Genomic DNA, 13,495 nt, shown 5'->3' on the forward strand with positions numbered 1-13,495 from the left:
TTTGAGAATATTATTTCAGAGAGTATGAGATCAGAACAAAGCAATGGACACAGTGATACCACCTTATAACAGAATTATGTAATTATAAAGTCTCCTTGCCATTCTCACCTTCCCCTAATTTAATAGAGGAAGTTTTTGTATAATAACAGACAATTTGTTCCCTGCAAGTGTTCATAATCATCCTATTCAGCTGAACTAGAAGTAGTCGGTCAAAGCTAACACCTTTGTAAGGTAAAGGAATATTTACAAGGTCAGCTATCACAGGGACTAATTCAGAAGATCCTGGAAATTAGGACTGTAGGGATTTGAACAATCCAGGCCAATGGGCTTTTAAAGGCTAATGCAAGGTGTACTAAAGCCCCCACATCCCTATATTTCCAAAGAAAGCAGCAATACAACACCCTGCTTTAATCTATGTTTGGTGACAGTGAGGGGCAGTAGTTTTCCTCTTTTCCATTGGAACTACAGCTCAACTACAATGAAGACTAGGATCTACTACTACTTAACACTTCTATAGCACTACACGGCATACGCAGTGCTGTACACCATACACATAAAGACAGTCCCTGCTCAAAGAGCTCACAATCTGAATAAGACAAGTAACAGACAGAACAACTAAGGGGTAAGGGAATTAAAGAGGAGGGGATAAAAGGTACAGGCACACTGCCCAGGGATTTGGTTCCCAAAATTTATTAGGATTTATTAACCTCCTTTATGAAGAGATTCACCCAAGCCAATTACTGCAGTGGCAGTTCTTAGCTGGGGGTTGTTTCTGAAAGTCTGCCATCACAGGTTCAAATTCCAACATGGCTCCTTGTGACCGTGGGCAAATAACTTAACTCTCCATTACCTCAGGTACAAACTTACGTTGCAAGCCCTCTGTGGACAGGAAGATGCCTGCTGTACCTAAAAGTAACTCACCTTCAACTACTACTGGAAAAGATGTCAGCTAAATCCAAAATCCCTAATCCCTTTCCACCTCCCTTATATCTGGCCAATAGGGGTCACTGTTAAGCACAATTAGGACTTCCCCTTTTTCCAGGGGCTCTGAAGACTCTCTGGAGCATGCTCAGCCAGCCTGGGAGCGAAAGACTGACTCAGCAATCAAACAATCTAATTTTGAGGCTGACCAAATCCAGTGGTTCCGGTCAAAACCCAAACTGCAGCCAAAATTACTCTGTTTCAGCTGGAACTGAACCCAAAACTGTGGCCACACCCCCACTGCAATTCCCCCTATAAGCCAGCCATTCCCCAACAGAAAACCCATCCTCCCCCTCAAATTTCAGCTAAAAATGCCCCTCCCCCCACCCAACAGAGAACTTGTTCCCTCCCCGGGCATTCCACACCCGTAGATCCTTCCCAGGTCTATTTTCTAAAAGCCCTGATGGTCTAGTGGCCTCTTTGTGGCAGAAGCAACCCGAGCAGCTCCTGCCCCCGTGGCTGCAATGTGAAAATGGAGGTCGAGACTGCCATGGGAGGTTGCAACTGCAATTTTGGCAGCTTGGAAAAGAGACAGATGAGGGTAAAATTCTGAGTGGTGTAGAATTTGTAGAAGTAAATCACTTTTTTTTACTTATTCCAAAAGTACAAAGACTAGGAGACACTCAATGAAGTTACATGGAAATACTTTTAAAACAAATAGGAGGAAATATTTTTTCACTCAATCAATAGTTAAGCTCTGGAACTCTCAACCGGAGGATGTGCTAATAGCGGTTAGCTTATCTGGGTTTAAAAAAGGTTTGGACAAATTCCTGGAGGAAAAGTCCATAGTCTGCTATTGAGACAGGCATGGGGAAGCAACTGCCTATCCCGGGATTGGTAGCATGGAATATTGCTGCTAATTGGGTTTCTGCCAGGTACTTGTGACCTGGCTCGGCCATTGTTTGTAAAACAGGATACTAGGCTAGATGGACCACTGGTCTAACCCAGTATGGCTACTCTTATGTTCTTAAGTACCTTTTGAAAGATAAGAGAAATTTTGAACATCTATTATGAAGGTTCCAAAATAAAGGAAGTCCTTTCCATAACTTAGGGTCAGTGATGCTAAATACGGTATCTCTGAAAGCATCCAGAAAGACATGATTCTGTTGCAATGAATGGAGGGATCGTGATTTAGTAACGCGAGGAAAAATGCTAAACCTGAATAATGAATTTTATGTGCTAGTATTAGCATTTTGTACAATATACATGATTGAACACGGTGCTCCGTTTGCAAAAGCACGGTAACATGATCAAATTTTTTGGCACCAGTAATCAGTTTAACTGCAATGTTGCAGGCGATGAATTTCTCATGTACAGCACCCCATTAAAATAGTGATCCTACAGGTGACATTTAGGGTGCTTGTGTACTGGACTCTGAACAGAGCCAGGATCTGTGACCTGCTACTGAGGATGGTCACTGATGGCTAAAAGCAGCAAAGATGGGGAAACCAAAGGAGGAAAACTCACAGAGCTGAGAATAAAGGCACAGGAAAAAGCCATTCACCAAAAACAAAACTAATGCCCAGCCTAGAAATGAATTTCAAATGCAGTCTTGTGTTTCTGAGACATGCACCCCTCCTGGCAGTATTATTCAGGATCGCAGGAGCCGGCACACAAACAGCTGAATTTTCGAAAGAAAAGGGCGCCCATCTTCAGACACAAATTGGGAGATGGGTGTCCTTCTCTCAGGGTCGACCAAATCGGTAAAATCGAAAGCCAATTTTGGGTGTCCTCAACTGCATTCCGTCACGGGGACGACCAAAGTTCCCGGGGGCGTGTCGGCAGCATACCGAAGACGGGACGGAGGCGTGCTTAAGAGATGGGCATCCTCGGCCGATAATGGAAAAAAGGGCATCCCTGACGAGCATTTGGCCGACTTTACTTGGTCCATTTTTTTTCACGACCAAGCATCAAAAAGGTGCCCGAACTGACCAGATGACCACCGGAGGGAATCGGGGATGACCTCCCCTTACTCCCTCAGTGGTCACCAACCCCCTCCCACCCAAAAAAAAATAATTTTTTAAACATTCTTTTCCAGCCTCTATGCCAGCCTCAAATGTCATACCCAGCTCCATCACAACAGTATGCAGGTCCTTGGAGCAGTTTATAGTGGGTGCAGTGCACTTCAGGCAGGCCAACCCAGGCCCCCCCCCTAACTTACACTTGTAGTGGTAAATGTTGAGCCCTCCAAACCCCACTGTACCCACATGTAGGTGCCCCCCTTCACCCATAAGGGCTATGGTAGTGGTGTACAGTTGTGGGGAGTGGGGTTTTGGGGGGCTCAGTACACAAGGGAGGGGAGCTATGGACTTGGGAGCAATTTCTGAAGTCCACTGCAGTGCCCCCTAGGGTGCCCGGTTGGTGTTCCTGGCATGTCAGGGGGACCAGTGCAGTACGAATGCTAGCTCCTCCCATGACCAAATGCCTTGGATTTGGTCATTTTTGAGATGGGTGTCCTCGGTTTCCATTATTGGCGAAAATCGAGGTCGCCCATCTCTATGGTCGACGATCTCAACATTTAGGTCGCCCACCTCTAAGGTCGACCTAAATGTTGAGATTTAGGCGTCCCCGACTGTGTTATTGAAACAAAAGATGGACGCCCACCTTGTTTCGATAATACGGGTTTCCCCGCTCCTTAGCGATGCCGTCCATAGAGATGGTCATCCCCATTCAATTATGCCCCTCAAAGCCACACACCTCTGGATTTCCTTCTAAACGTGTATCTCTTGCTTCCAAAAAGGAGAGCAAAGCAAACCAAGGTGTCAGAAGTATCAAAATGGGACTATTTCGTTTGAGGCTGTTAACCATGGAGGTCTACTTGAATGCTACTTGTAATAGATCAACTATGCAGCTGTTTTACTGACCGTACATACTGAAGACAATAAAATACCCATTCTACTGTTATCAGGAAAAGCCACTTTTGAAGGGTGTAAGGTGCTTCATGGGCTTCAATTTCAGATTTTATGCCTAAAATGTTGTTTAAAAAAATAAATCTAATATATACATTTGTCAGAGTGGACAGTAACCAGCACTGAGATCTTACAAAATGCCCCTCATGCTCCTGATCAGACATCTATGTGGAACCAAAAACAAAGGGCAGTTTAATTTTACCTCATACTTCGACTGAAATGAAAAGGCACTATGTGGAGACAATTTAGAGAGCTCATAGTTGCTTAGCACCAGGCTGCAGCCAGATTCCTGCAGACAATGAACAAAACAGGCTGAAAACGTGTTTTAGAGGGCAGCTGTATAAAAACTGAATAAACCTTCTCCTCCCCAGCCTTGTACTCAGATATCACTCATTAATGTACATACAGTTCATCATTTAACTCAAAATGTTTTTTTGTTTTTGTAATTACATTAACTTCATTATTATATCCAATGTTTTATTTTGCTAGGGCTCATATCTCTGTTTTGGTACAATCTTGCATTTTGAGCCATTTAGGCTACTGCAATGCTCTCTGTTCATCTTATAATTTTGTTTAAGTTGGCCTGCTTGACTTTTAAGATGCTTGATGGCACATATCCAGAATATTTTTTTTTAATCTGATCGCTTTTCCTCTCGTCCATGATACTTTGAGATTAAGAGATCCATTTCATTTGTTACTTCCTTCTTCTTCTGGTATTAAATATAAAAAGATTTGGGAGTTGTCATTTTGCTATCAAGCTCCTCAGTTCTGGCTTTCACTCCCATATGAATTGCACAGTTTTTCTAGTTATTTTCAATTTCGTAAGAATTTAAAAACGTATCTGTTTACATGTAATCTATCGTAATATTTTCATTTTTGTTTTAGGTTTCTTTTTCTTTTCTTCTTCATTTTTTATTAACTGCGTTGAATCATTGGGTAATGGGAGTTGGAGGGATACAAGAAACATGTTGTATCACATCACAAATGTATATATTGAGTGGTTTGCTATGTACTTGCCAATAGATTAGCAACACGATTCCTCCCACATTACATTTGTTCCTTTTGATCTCCAAATCCTTAATATAAAGTCATAAATTTTCAGCAGAGCTTGTTAACTCAAGAGCTGGTGAGGAGTAAGTACAGGAGATTCAGTGATCCTAAATCAATAAGCAGAGGGAAAGCAACCTGGATCACTTCACTCTTATGCACCATCCGCTGACTGCACTTCACTGTGGCTCCGTATTCAACGGCAAACTCTCAGGCCCCGGTGTTTTCACGACATTGCGGTTATCTGGTTTTTGGTTGGTTGCTTTACAAGGATAGACACCGTCTCTATACAGCAGATAAAGGTCAATCAGAAATACCAAACTTGCCAGAAATCCAAAGGCCTGAAAAGCAAGAAAGAGAGTCAAAATCTCATAAGACATCATGAAAAAAAAGCTTGCTTCAAAATGAATCTGGTCCATTCATACACATCAACAGATCTACTACAACACGAGACTGGATGGACCAAGCAAGTCTATCTTCCATCATCAACTATGTTACTGTGTATTCACAAGTCCTGTGACCTTAAGTACATCGTAAGAGACAGGCCAACATCATCACTTAGTCAGGCCTCAGTCTGATTCATGTGATGATGCTTATATAAGTTTTTTTTTTTTAACTTTATTTATCATTTTACTTAATTACATTCACATTTATCACATAAATGTAAGGAAATACAGAAATTAATATAAAAAGGAAAACATTTTCTCTCAACAATATATATTTACATAATTGTCCACAATTGGAAGATCCAAGATCAGGAAAACAATCTTAAAGAAAATAAAAAAAACTCAAAATGGTTAATCTTACACTTCACATTTTCTGAGGGAGGAAGGTTAATTGGTTATTGCAGCCGGTACAGTGGTAACTGAAGGAAGTTGCTGCAGAGCATTCTTCATCTGTTTCCACAAACTCTTTTAATTTCTTAGGTTCAAACAAATAAGTAATAAGGAAATAAAACACTTACAAGGAAATCGCGCTAGGAATGTCCCACCTAGGGCAATGATTCCTGGCTTAAAAGCCAAGACTTCACACCTCCCAGTCTGCGATTCCCTTGATTGTTCAGGAAATATATGCATCTTTGAACCCAAAAAACTATCAACCATGTATCGGAAATACAATTTCAAAACATTGTTCCTATCTAAATCAATGACGAAAGTCACTAATAATATAACTATCTATAACTTCTGAATTTTCCAAAATGTCGGTTAAACTTACATCTCTTTTCTCTGATAAGGAAGATTTATAAAGGAAATATAATTTTAGTCACCAATAGGTGGCTATCAGAAGGTATTAGCAAAGTATCAGAGAAATATTTCTTCAAGAATTCAGTAGCTGACATATAGGATATTATAGGTAAATTTATCATTCTCAAGTTTTTTTCCCTTAATTGGTTCTCCAGAAATTCCAATTTTTACAAGAAAGATAACTATTCTTCATTACCAAATTGTCTGATTTTCATAGAGAAGCCATTTCCGTAATCAAAGTCTCTATTTTTATAACTTGGACTTCCACTTTGTTAGATAGGTATTAATATAAATTCTTTAACTCACACAGTAAAAAATTGTAAACATCTGAAGAAGAGAGTTATTCACATTCTGCTGCAGTTCCTATAATACGTCCATTATGACATTATTGGCTTCACCAAGTCCAATTTCTCCACAGAAACCGCTCCAGATATCTTTGGGGGGAAGAGCTCACTCTCCAATCCCCCAGTTGGTTTATTATCCGAGTCGATGCTGCGCCAGGACCTCCTCGGGTCACGTGAAAATCCTAACCCACTTCGGGCGTTTCCATTATTGACCTCCATAGCGAAGCAATACTGTTTCCGGGTCTTGGAGGTGTCGTGCCAACAGGGGGACTCAAAGTCACTCCCTCTCCACTGAGATTCGGCAATAAAGCCTTGCTGTTCCCCGAAGCAGGAACCGATATTCCCGACGTTATGACCCCGAATCTCTCCAAAATAGACTGAGAAGTGGTGGGAACCCCAGCCATGTTCGAGGAGGACAACACCATGGCTTTGCCTTTTCTCTTCCCCATTCTCTGGGGAGCGCGCCTTCTTCTTCAGGCATTCTGGTGTAAAACGGGAACTCAACTAGCATACGTCCTCCCTCAACGCCATCTTGGATCCTCCAGGTTGGGACACTCTTTGTCTGGTTTCTCCTCAGAGGCCTGTCTGATATGGGTAACCCTACAGCATAGCCCTCTGAGTCATTGAAACACGGAAGCCCCTCCACCACTTACAAGGTAGTGTCCCTTCGGAGGGGTGATGCTTATATAAGTTTCCACGCTTACACAGCATTGCTCAGTTTCAGGTGATCCTCTGGCAATAAAGTAATTTCTCTTTTCTATTTACAGCACATGCTTTAATGAAGTGGGGACGTGGCAGGGGCGTAGCCAGACCTCGGTGTGAGGGGGTCCAGAGCCCAAGGTGGGAGGGGGCACATTTTAGCCCACCTCCCCCAGCTGCCGTCCCTCCATGCCACTTTCAGCCCCCCCCCTGCAACGTTCCTTTGCTGGCGGGGGTCTCCAACCCCCACCAGCCTTAGTCTTCTTCATCGCTGGTCTCACAGCACAGATCAGCGAACGCGGCGGAGACCGGCGTTGAAGACTAAGGCTGGCAGGGGTTGGGGACCCCCACCAGCAAAGGTACCTTGTGGTGGCGGGTCGAAAGTAGAAGGGGCCAGGACTAAATCTGTGGGGGCCCATGCCCCCACCTAGCTACGCCCCTGGGATATGGAAATATGAAGAACATCTCTAAGCCAGGACTCGACAAAGGGTCCCTTTTACTAAGCAGCAATAGGGCCCATGCATCAAAACTAGACTACCGCCAGACTACCATGCCCCCACCCCCGGCAGTAATTTCAGATTTGGCAAGCTCTCGTTCCAGTGGTAGGAATTATTTTATTTTCTACCTCTCAAGCATTTCTGGCGGTAATCAGCAGTTGGTGGTCGCTGAATGGTTACTGTGCGTGAGCCTTTATCGCTAGATCAATGGGTGGCTTTAAGGGTTCAGGCCATAAATAGGCGCGCGCTAGTTTAAATTTTAGCAAGCACGGTGGACTTCCGGTGGTGCCATGAGCTAAGCAGCTGCAGCGTGCAGGAGTTCCAGGACCTCCCGCCCTAAAACATGATATAAGAGATGAATTACAAACAAATAACTGACCAACCTGGATTAGAAGTAGCGAATCCAAAATGGCCGACAGACCAGTTGAAGCGCCAATCCTTTTCTGAGATGCAATTAGAGCAGCTAACGACAGCTATAATGAAGGCATGGGCACCTAAATGGGCAGAATTAGACTGTAAATTGGATGGCTTTCATACTATGTTGGATGGCCTACAGACCCATGTAAGTGATGCGGAAGTGAGAATCTCCGCCATAGAAGATGATACACGTGGCTATGGCCCAGACTTAGCGGACATGCGAACTCAGCTACAAGAACAAAATGCCAAAATAGAAAATTTGGAAAAATTGCGCCCCGTTGAAATAATGTGTGAATAGTGGGTCTGGCAGAGTCATTGCCTGAACGCAATTTGGAAGACTGGCTGGAAAGATGGCTGAGTAAAGAGTTGGCCTTAACGGATTCACTAGGACCACTGATTATCATGAGGGCCCACCGAGTTGGAAGGAAAATGGAGATGGGCAAAAATTTTAAACTACAGACATAAGTTGGAAATACTGCAAGGTTTCCAGATCAAACGAGATACGCTAAAGTACAATGGGAGAAATATCTTGATATTTCAAGACTTCTCTGCAGAAGTGCAGGAACAGCACAGAAAATTACATCTTACTTGCAAAACACTAGTAGACAAGAAAATCCGTTTCAATATTCAATATCCGGCACGACTGAGAGTGCAAATACAAGATAAGTGGCACATTTTTAACAAAGAAGCGGAGGCCAAGCAATACTTTTTGGACAATAACATACTGGACACTGCGTGAATGCCGGCATGGACAGATTAAAAGAGATAAGAAACCTCAGGCTGGTCTGTATGGTACAAAATACATAATATGTTCTTAATGTAATATACTTGTGACACAGTAGAAGGCGGGAGTCCCAAGCACCTTACGGGGTCCTATTCCACCACCAAGGCACTCCATTGGTGGATGGAAGGAATTAGATATAGAGGGGGGAAGGTAGAGGTAGGGGCGGAGGGGTGGGAAGGAGAGGAAGATGAAGGAAAGTTGCAATGTAACAGAAGGCTATGTACGTGGGTGTAGGGAACTACACATGATATAATTCACTGTGAGAAGCACATTATTCAATGGGACTGGGGGAGGAGAGAAATAGGGGCCTGGCCCCTGCGGAGGGCAGGAACACGTTCTAGATCAGAGATATGCCAGCGTGTTATCATGGAATGTGGGGGGCATTAGTACCCCTATAAAAAGAGCCAAAATATTGCAAGCATTGAAACGCCATAAAGTAGATATTGTGTGCCTCCAAGAAACGCAATTAGATGCCACCGAACATGAGAAATTACAAAGAGCATGGGTGGGAGAATGTCATTACGTAGCTTCACAGGGACGTAAAGGGGGGTTGGCAATACTAATACGAAAAGGACTCCCATGTAAGGCCAAAGTAGTGGCGAGGGGGGGAAAAAGGTAGATATATCATTTTACACATATGGCTGCAGGGTCTAGAATTTCTTCTGGTAAATATATATGGCCCTCATGGGCACGAACCAGGCTTTTTTGGTAAATTAGCTAATGCTTGTCTGCAACATAGGACAGCGCAATTGATGGTAGTGGGGGATCTCAATCTAGTTTCTAACCCGCACATGGACTCTACAAACCCAACTTCTGCCCATTACCAAGGGCCTAGACTTACAGAATTTTTAAATTTCCAGAAAACGCTAGATTTAATAGATGTCTGGAGAGTCTTACATCCTGGTGACAAGGAATATACTCACAGGTCTCGGGCCCATGGTACCTTGGCACGACTAGACTATATCTTAACGAATCGGACCCTGTTCCATATGGTTTACACAGCAGAAGTGGGGCCAGAGGAGATATCTGACCATGCACTGATTTGGGTGGATTTAGATTTCCCAGCTGATACATTAAAAGGAGGGGTTTGGAGGTTCCTGGCCTACTTACATGGGGATGTACATTTTCAAAAGTACTTATGCAACAAATGGGAAGAATATATACACATCACAATGCAGAACACGCACAGGCGCAGCCAGAGCTGTTCTGGGATGCCTCTAAGACGGTGATACAGGGAGACATAATTGCATATTGTAGCCGGAGAAGAAAACGTAGGCTGGCTAGTATACTGCAGATAGAACGAAAACTACAGCGGGCTAGACGCACTTGTATGCGTAGACCTAGTACAGCAGGACTAGAGGAGATAAAGACACTGCAGACAATGCTGAACACGTTGCTACATGAAAGAGAGACCAGATCCACTTTCTATTATAAATATAGATAACAGAGATTTTTGGGAATAAATCAGGGGCACTCTTGGCTAAAGTCATTAAAAACTGGGGAGGGACCCGGGTGGTTATGGCCTTGAAAACCAAACAAGGGAAGATAACAAATTCACGAGAACAAATAGGACAGATATTTACAGAATACTTCTCAAGTCTGTACTCGGCCCAGAGGACCGGAAACTGTAGACAAATAAAGGACTACTTAACAAAATCGGGAATGACTAAATTAACAATAGAGGACGTAGAAAAGCTAAATGTACCCTTGACGATAAAAGAGTTACAAAAAGCTATAAAATCAAAAAATCCTCGGACAGCACCAGGCCCAGATGGGTTCACGGGGGATTATCATCGATCGTTACCATCAGAGGCTTTGGCCTCCTTACTAGAATACTTTGAAGCAGTGATCACTAAATGGGCGGTTTCCGAGGTATGCAAATACGGCTTTGATAACATTGATCCCAAAACCAGGAAGAGACCCAGAAAAAGCTACTACTACTACTACTACTATTTAGCATTTCTATAGCGCTACAAGGCATACGCAGCGCTGTACAAACATAGAAGAAAGACAGTCCCTGCTCAAAGAGCTTACAATCTAATAGACAAAAAATAAATAAAGTAAGCAAATCAAATCAATTAATGTGAACGGGAAGGAAGAGAGGAGGGTAGGTGGAGGCGAGTGGTTACGAGTCAAAAGCAATGTTAAAGAGGTGGGTTTTCAGTCTAGATTTAAAGGTGGCCAAGGATGGGGCAAGACGTAGGGGCTCAGGAAGTTTATTCCAGGCGTAGGGTGCAGCGAGACAGAAGGCGCGAAGTCTGGAGTTGGCAGTAGTGGAGAAGGGAACAGATAAGAAGGATTTATCCATGGAGCGGAGTGCACGGGAAGGGGTGTAGGGAAGGACGAGTGTGGAGAGATACTGGGGAGCAGCAGAGTGAATACATTTATAGGTCAGTAGAAGAAGTTTGAACAGGATGCGAAAACGGATAGGGAGCCAGTGAAGGGTCTTGAGGAGAGGGGTAGTATGAGTAAAGCGACCCTGGTGGAAGATGAGACGGGCAGCAGAGTTTTGAACCGACTGGAGAGGGGAGAGGTGACTAAGTGGGAGGCCAGCAAGAAGCAGATTGCAGTAGTCTAAACGAGAGGTGACAAGGGTGTGGATGAGGGTTTTAAAAAGCAGACTCATACAGGCCCTACTTAATGTAGACATTAAATTGTTAGCGAAAATGCTGGCCAAACGCCTTGCAGAGCTTTTGCCTAAACTTATAGGGAGAGAACAGGTAGGGTTTGTGCGAAATAGACCAACACAGAACGTACGTAAACTCTTGCTAGCTATGGCCGCCTGTTATGAAAGAGAGACCCCTGCGCTGGTGGTTGGCCTAGATGCCGAAAAGGCCTTTGACCAAGTACACTGGGATCATCTATTTACTACACTGGAGCATATAGGGTTAGATGGGTGGTATTTGGATGCCGTCAAGTTCTTGTACAGAGAACCACAAGCCAGTGTATTGGTCAACAGCCTGAAAGAGCAAGAATTTGAAATTCAGAGAGGCACGAGACAGGGCTGCCCCCTATCCCCACTGCTATTTGTGATATCCTTAGAACCTTTAATACATACTCTGGCAGGGGGACAAGGGGGTGGAAGGGGTAAGATTTGGAGACCGTGGTGTCAAAGTGCTGGCATATGAAGATGATTTGCTTCTGATAATGCTCCATCCGCAGGGGTCGGTCCCAGCACTTCTAGATAACATAAGACGGTTTGGGCAGCTCTATGGCTTTAAATTAAATTTGAGTAAGTCATGTGCAATGGCGGTGGGGGTGGGTGAGACAAAAGATTGGGAGCGATGGGTTCCATTTAAGTGGGTGCCCGACCAACTGAAATATCTGGGAGTTGAGATCCCAGCTGCCCTAGATACATTATATGATCTTAATGTACAAAGATTGATGCGAGAAACCAGGGCTAGCTTGAATGCATGGGTAAAACTTCCGATATCGTTACTAGGAAGAATAGCCTTGTTTAACATGATGATTGTACCCAAATGGCTATATATAATGCAATTGTTACCGATTTGTCTAAAGACGTGATGAGAGAAAATTGCAGGCTATGATACAAGGCTTCTTGTGGAAGGGGTGTAAAGCCAGATTACCTATAGCAACGTTATGCATCCCAGTACAATATGGTGGCCTTGGACTTTTGAATATAAAGTATCTAAATATTGCCAGTGGCATGAGAAACATTAATGACTAGTTTCGCAATACGGAAGAATTCTCAGCCACAGACATAGAAATGGCCACCATGAGAGGAATACATTTCAGTACATATCTACATACATCTGAGGTACCTACCCCTTACGTGTTGCACAAAACCAGGATTATGATGTTTGCGAAAGCGGATTTGTCACTTGCATCAGTTTACATCAAAAATGACACCCTATTTAGCTATCTGTGGCAACCCGGCCTTTGCACCGGGCAATCTATATGGCACGTTTCGGAGATGGGAGAGATGTGGTGTTAAATATCTGTTGCAGGTGGTAACAAGAGACGGACACATGAAACCGTTTTCTGAATTACAGGCTGAATTTGGGGTGCTGGAGAAGGATAATTTTTTCTATGCACAGCTCAAACATTATGTGCACTCACTGCCTTGGGAATCACTTGCAGAGGATGTACAGGAAGAACTATCTGACGCATTTTCTATCGAATCACAACAAAAGGTGCCGCTCTCCTACCACCACCAACATATAAAAGACAGTGCTAGAGAGCTGGACTACCAAGCCCTGTCCAGGAAATGGACAACAGACCTCAATGTGAACATAACAGCTACACAGATACAGGCCCATATCCTCTCGATCAGGAAAACAACCACACAAGCAGCACACTGGGAGTTACAATATAAATTTGCCCTTAGGCTGCACATTCCTCCCAGGAGGGCATTTTACATGGGATTATCTCCATGGGGGGAATGCCCCAAATGTGGGGCAGAGGGTGCAAGCCTGGGCCATATGTATTGGACATGTGTAAAAATACAAAAATTTTGGAAACACATTATAAAGTACGTTAATATACTTTGGAACCAAAAATGGAGATACAATCCAGCATTGCTGTTTGAGAGCCTGGATTTGGGATACAATAA

At 43.5% G+C, this 13,495-nt stretch overlaps 1 protein-coding gene across 1 annotated transcript in view; it reads right to left on the reverse strand.

Moving 5' to 3' along the window:
- Positions 1-3,602: 3,602 nt before the first annotated feature.
- CMTM6 (CKLF like MARVEL transmembrane domain containing 6) overlaps positions 3,603-13,495 on the reverse strand; it is a 28,569-nt gene continuing 18,676 nt past the window's right edge. The window contains exon 4 of the mRNA XM_030205999.1: positions 3,603-5,278. Coding sequence (XP_030061859.1) covers positions 5,117-5,278 — 162 coding nt within the window. The 3' untranslated portion in view covers positions 3,603-5,116. The remainder of the gene's footprint in view (positions 5,279-13,495) is intronic.

The sequence above is a fragment of the Microcaecilia unicolor genome, chromosome 1 (genome assembly GCF_901765095.1).
Source record: "Microcaecilia unicolor chromosome 1, aMicUni1.1, whole genome shotgun sequence".
Classification (NCBI taxonomy): Eukaryota; Metazoa; Chordata; class Amphibia; order Gymnophiona; family Siphonopidae; genus Microcaecilia; species Microcaecilia unicolor.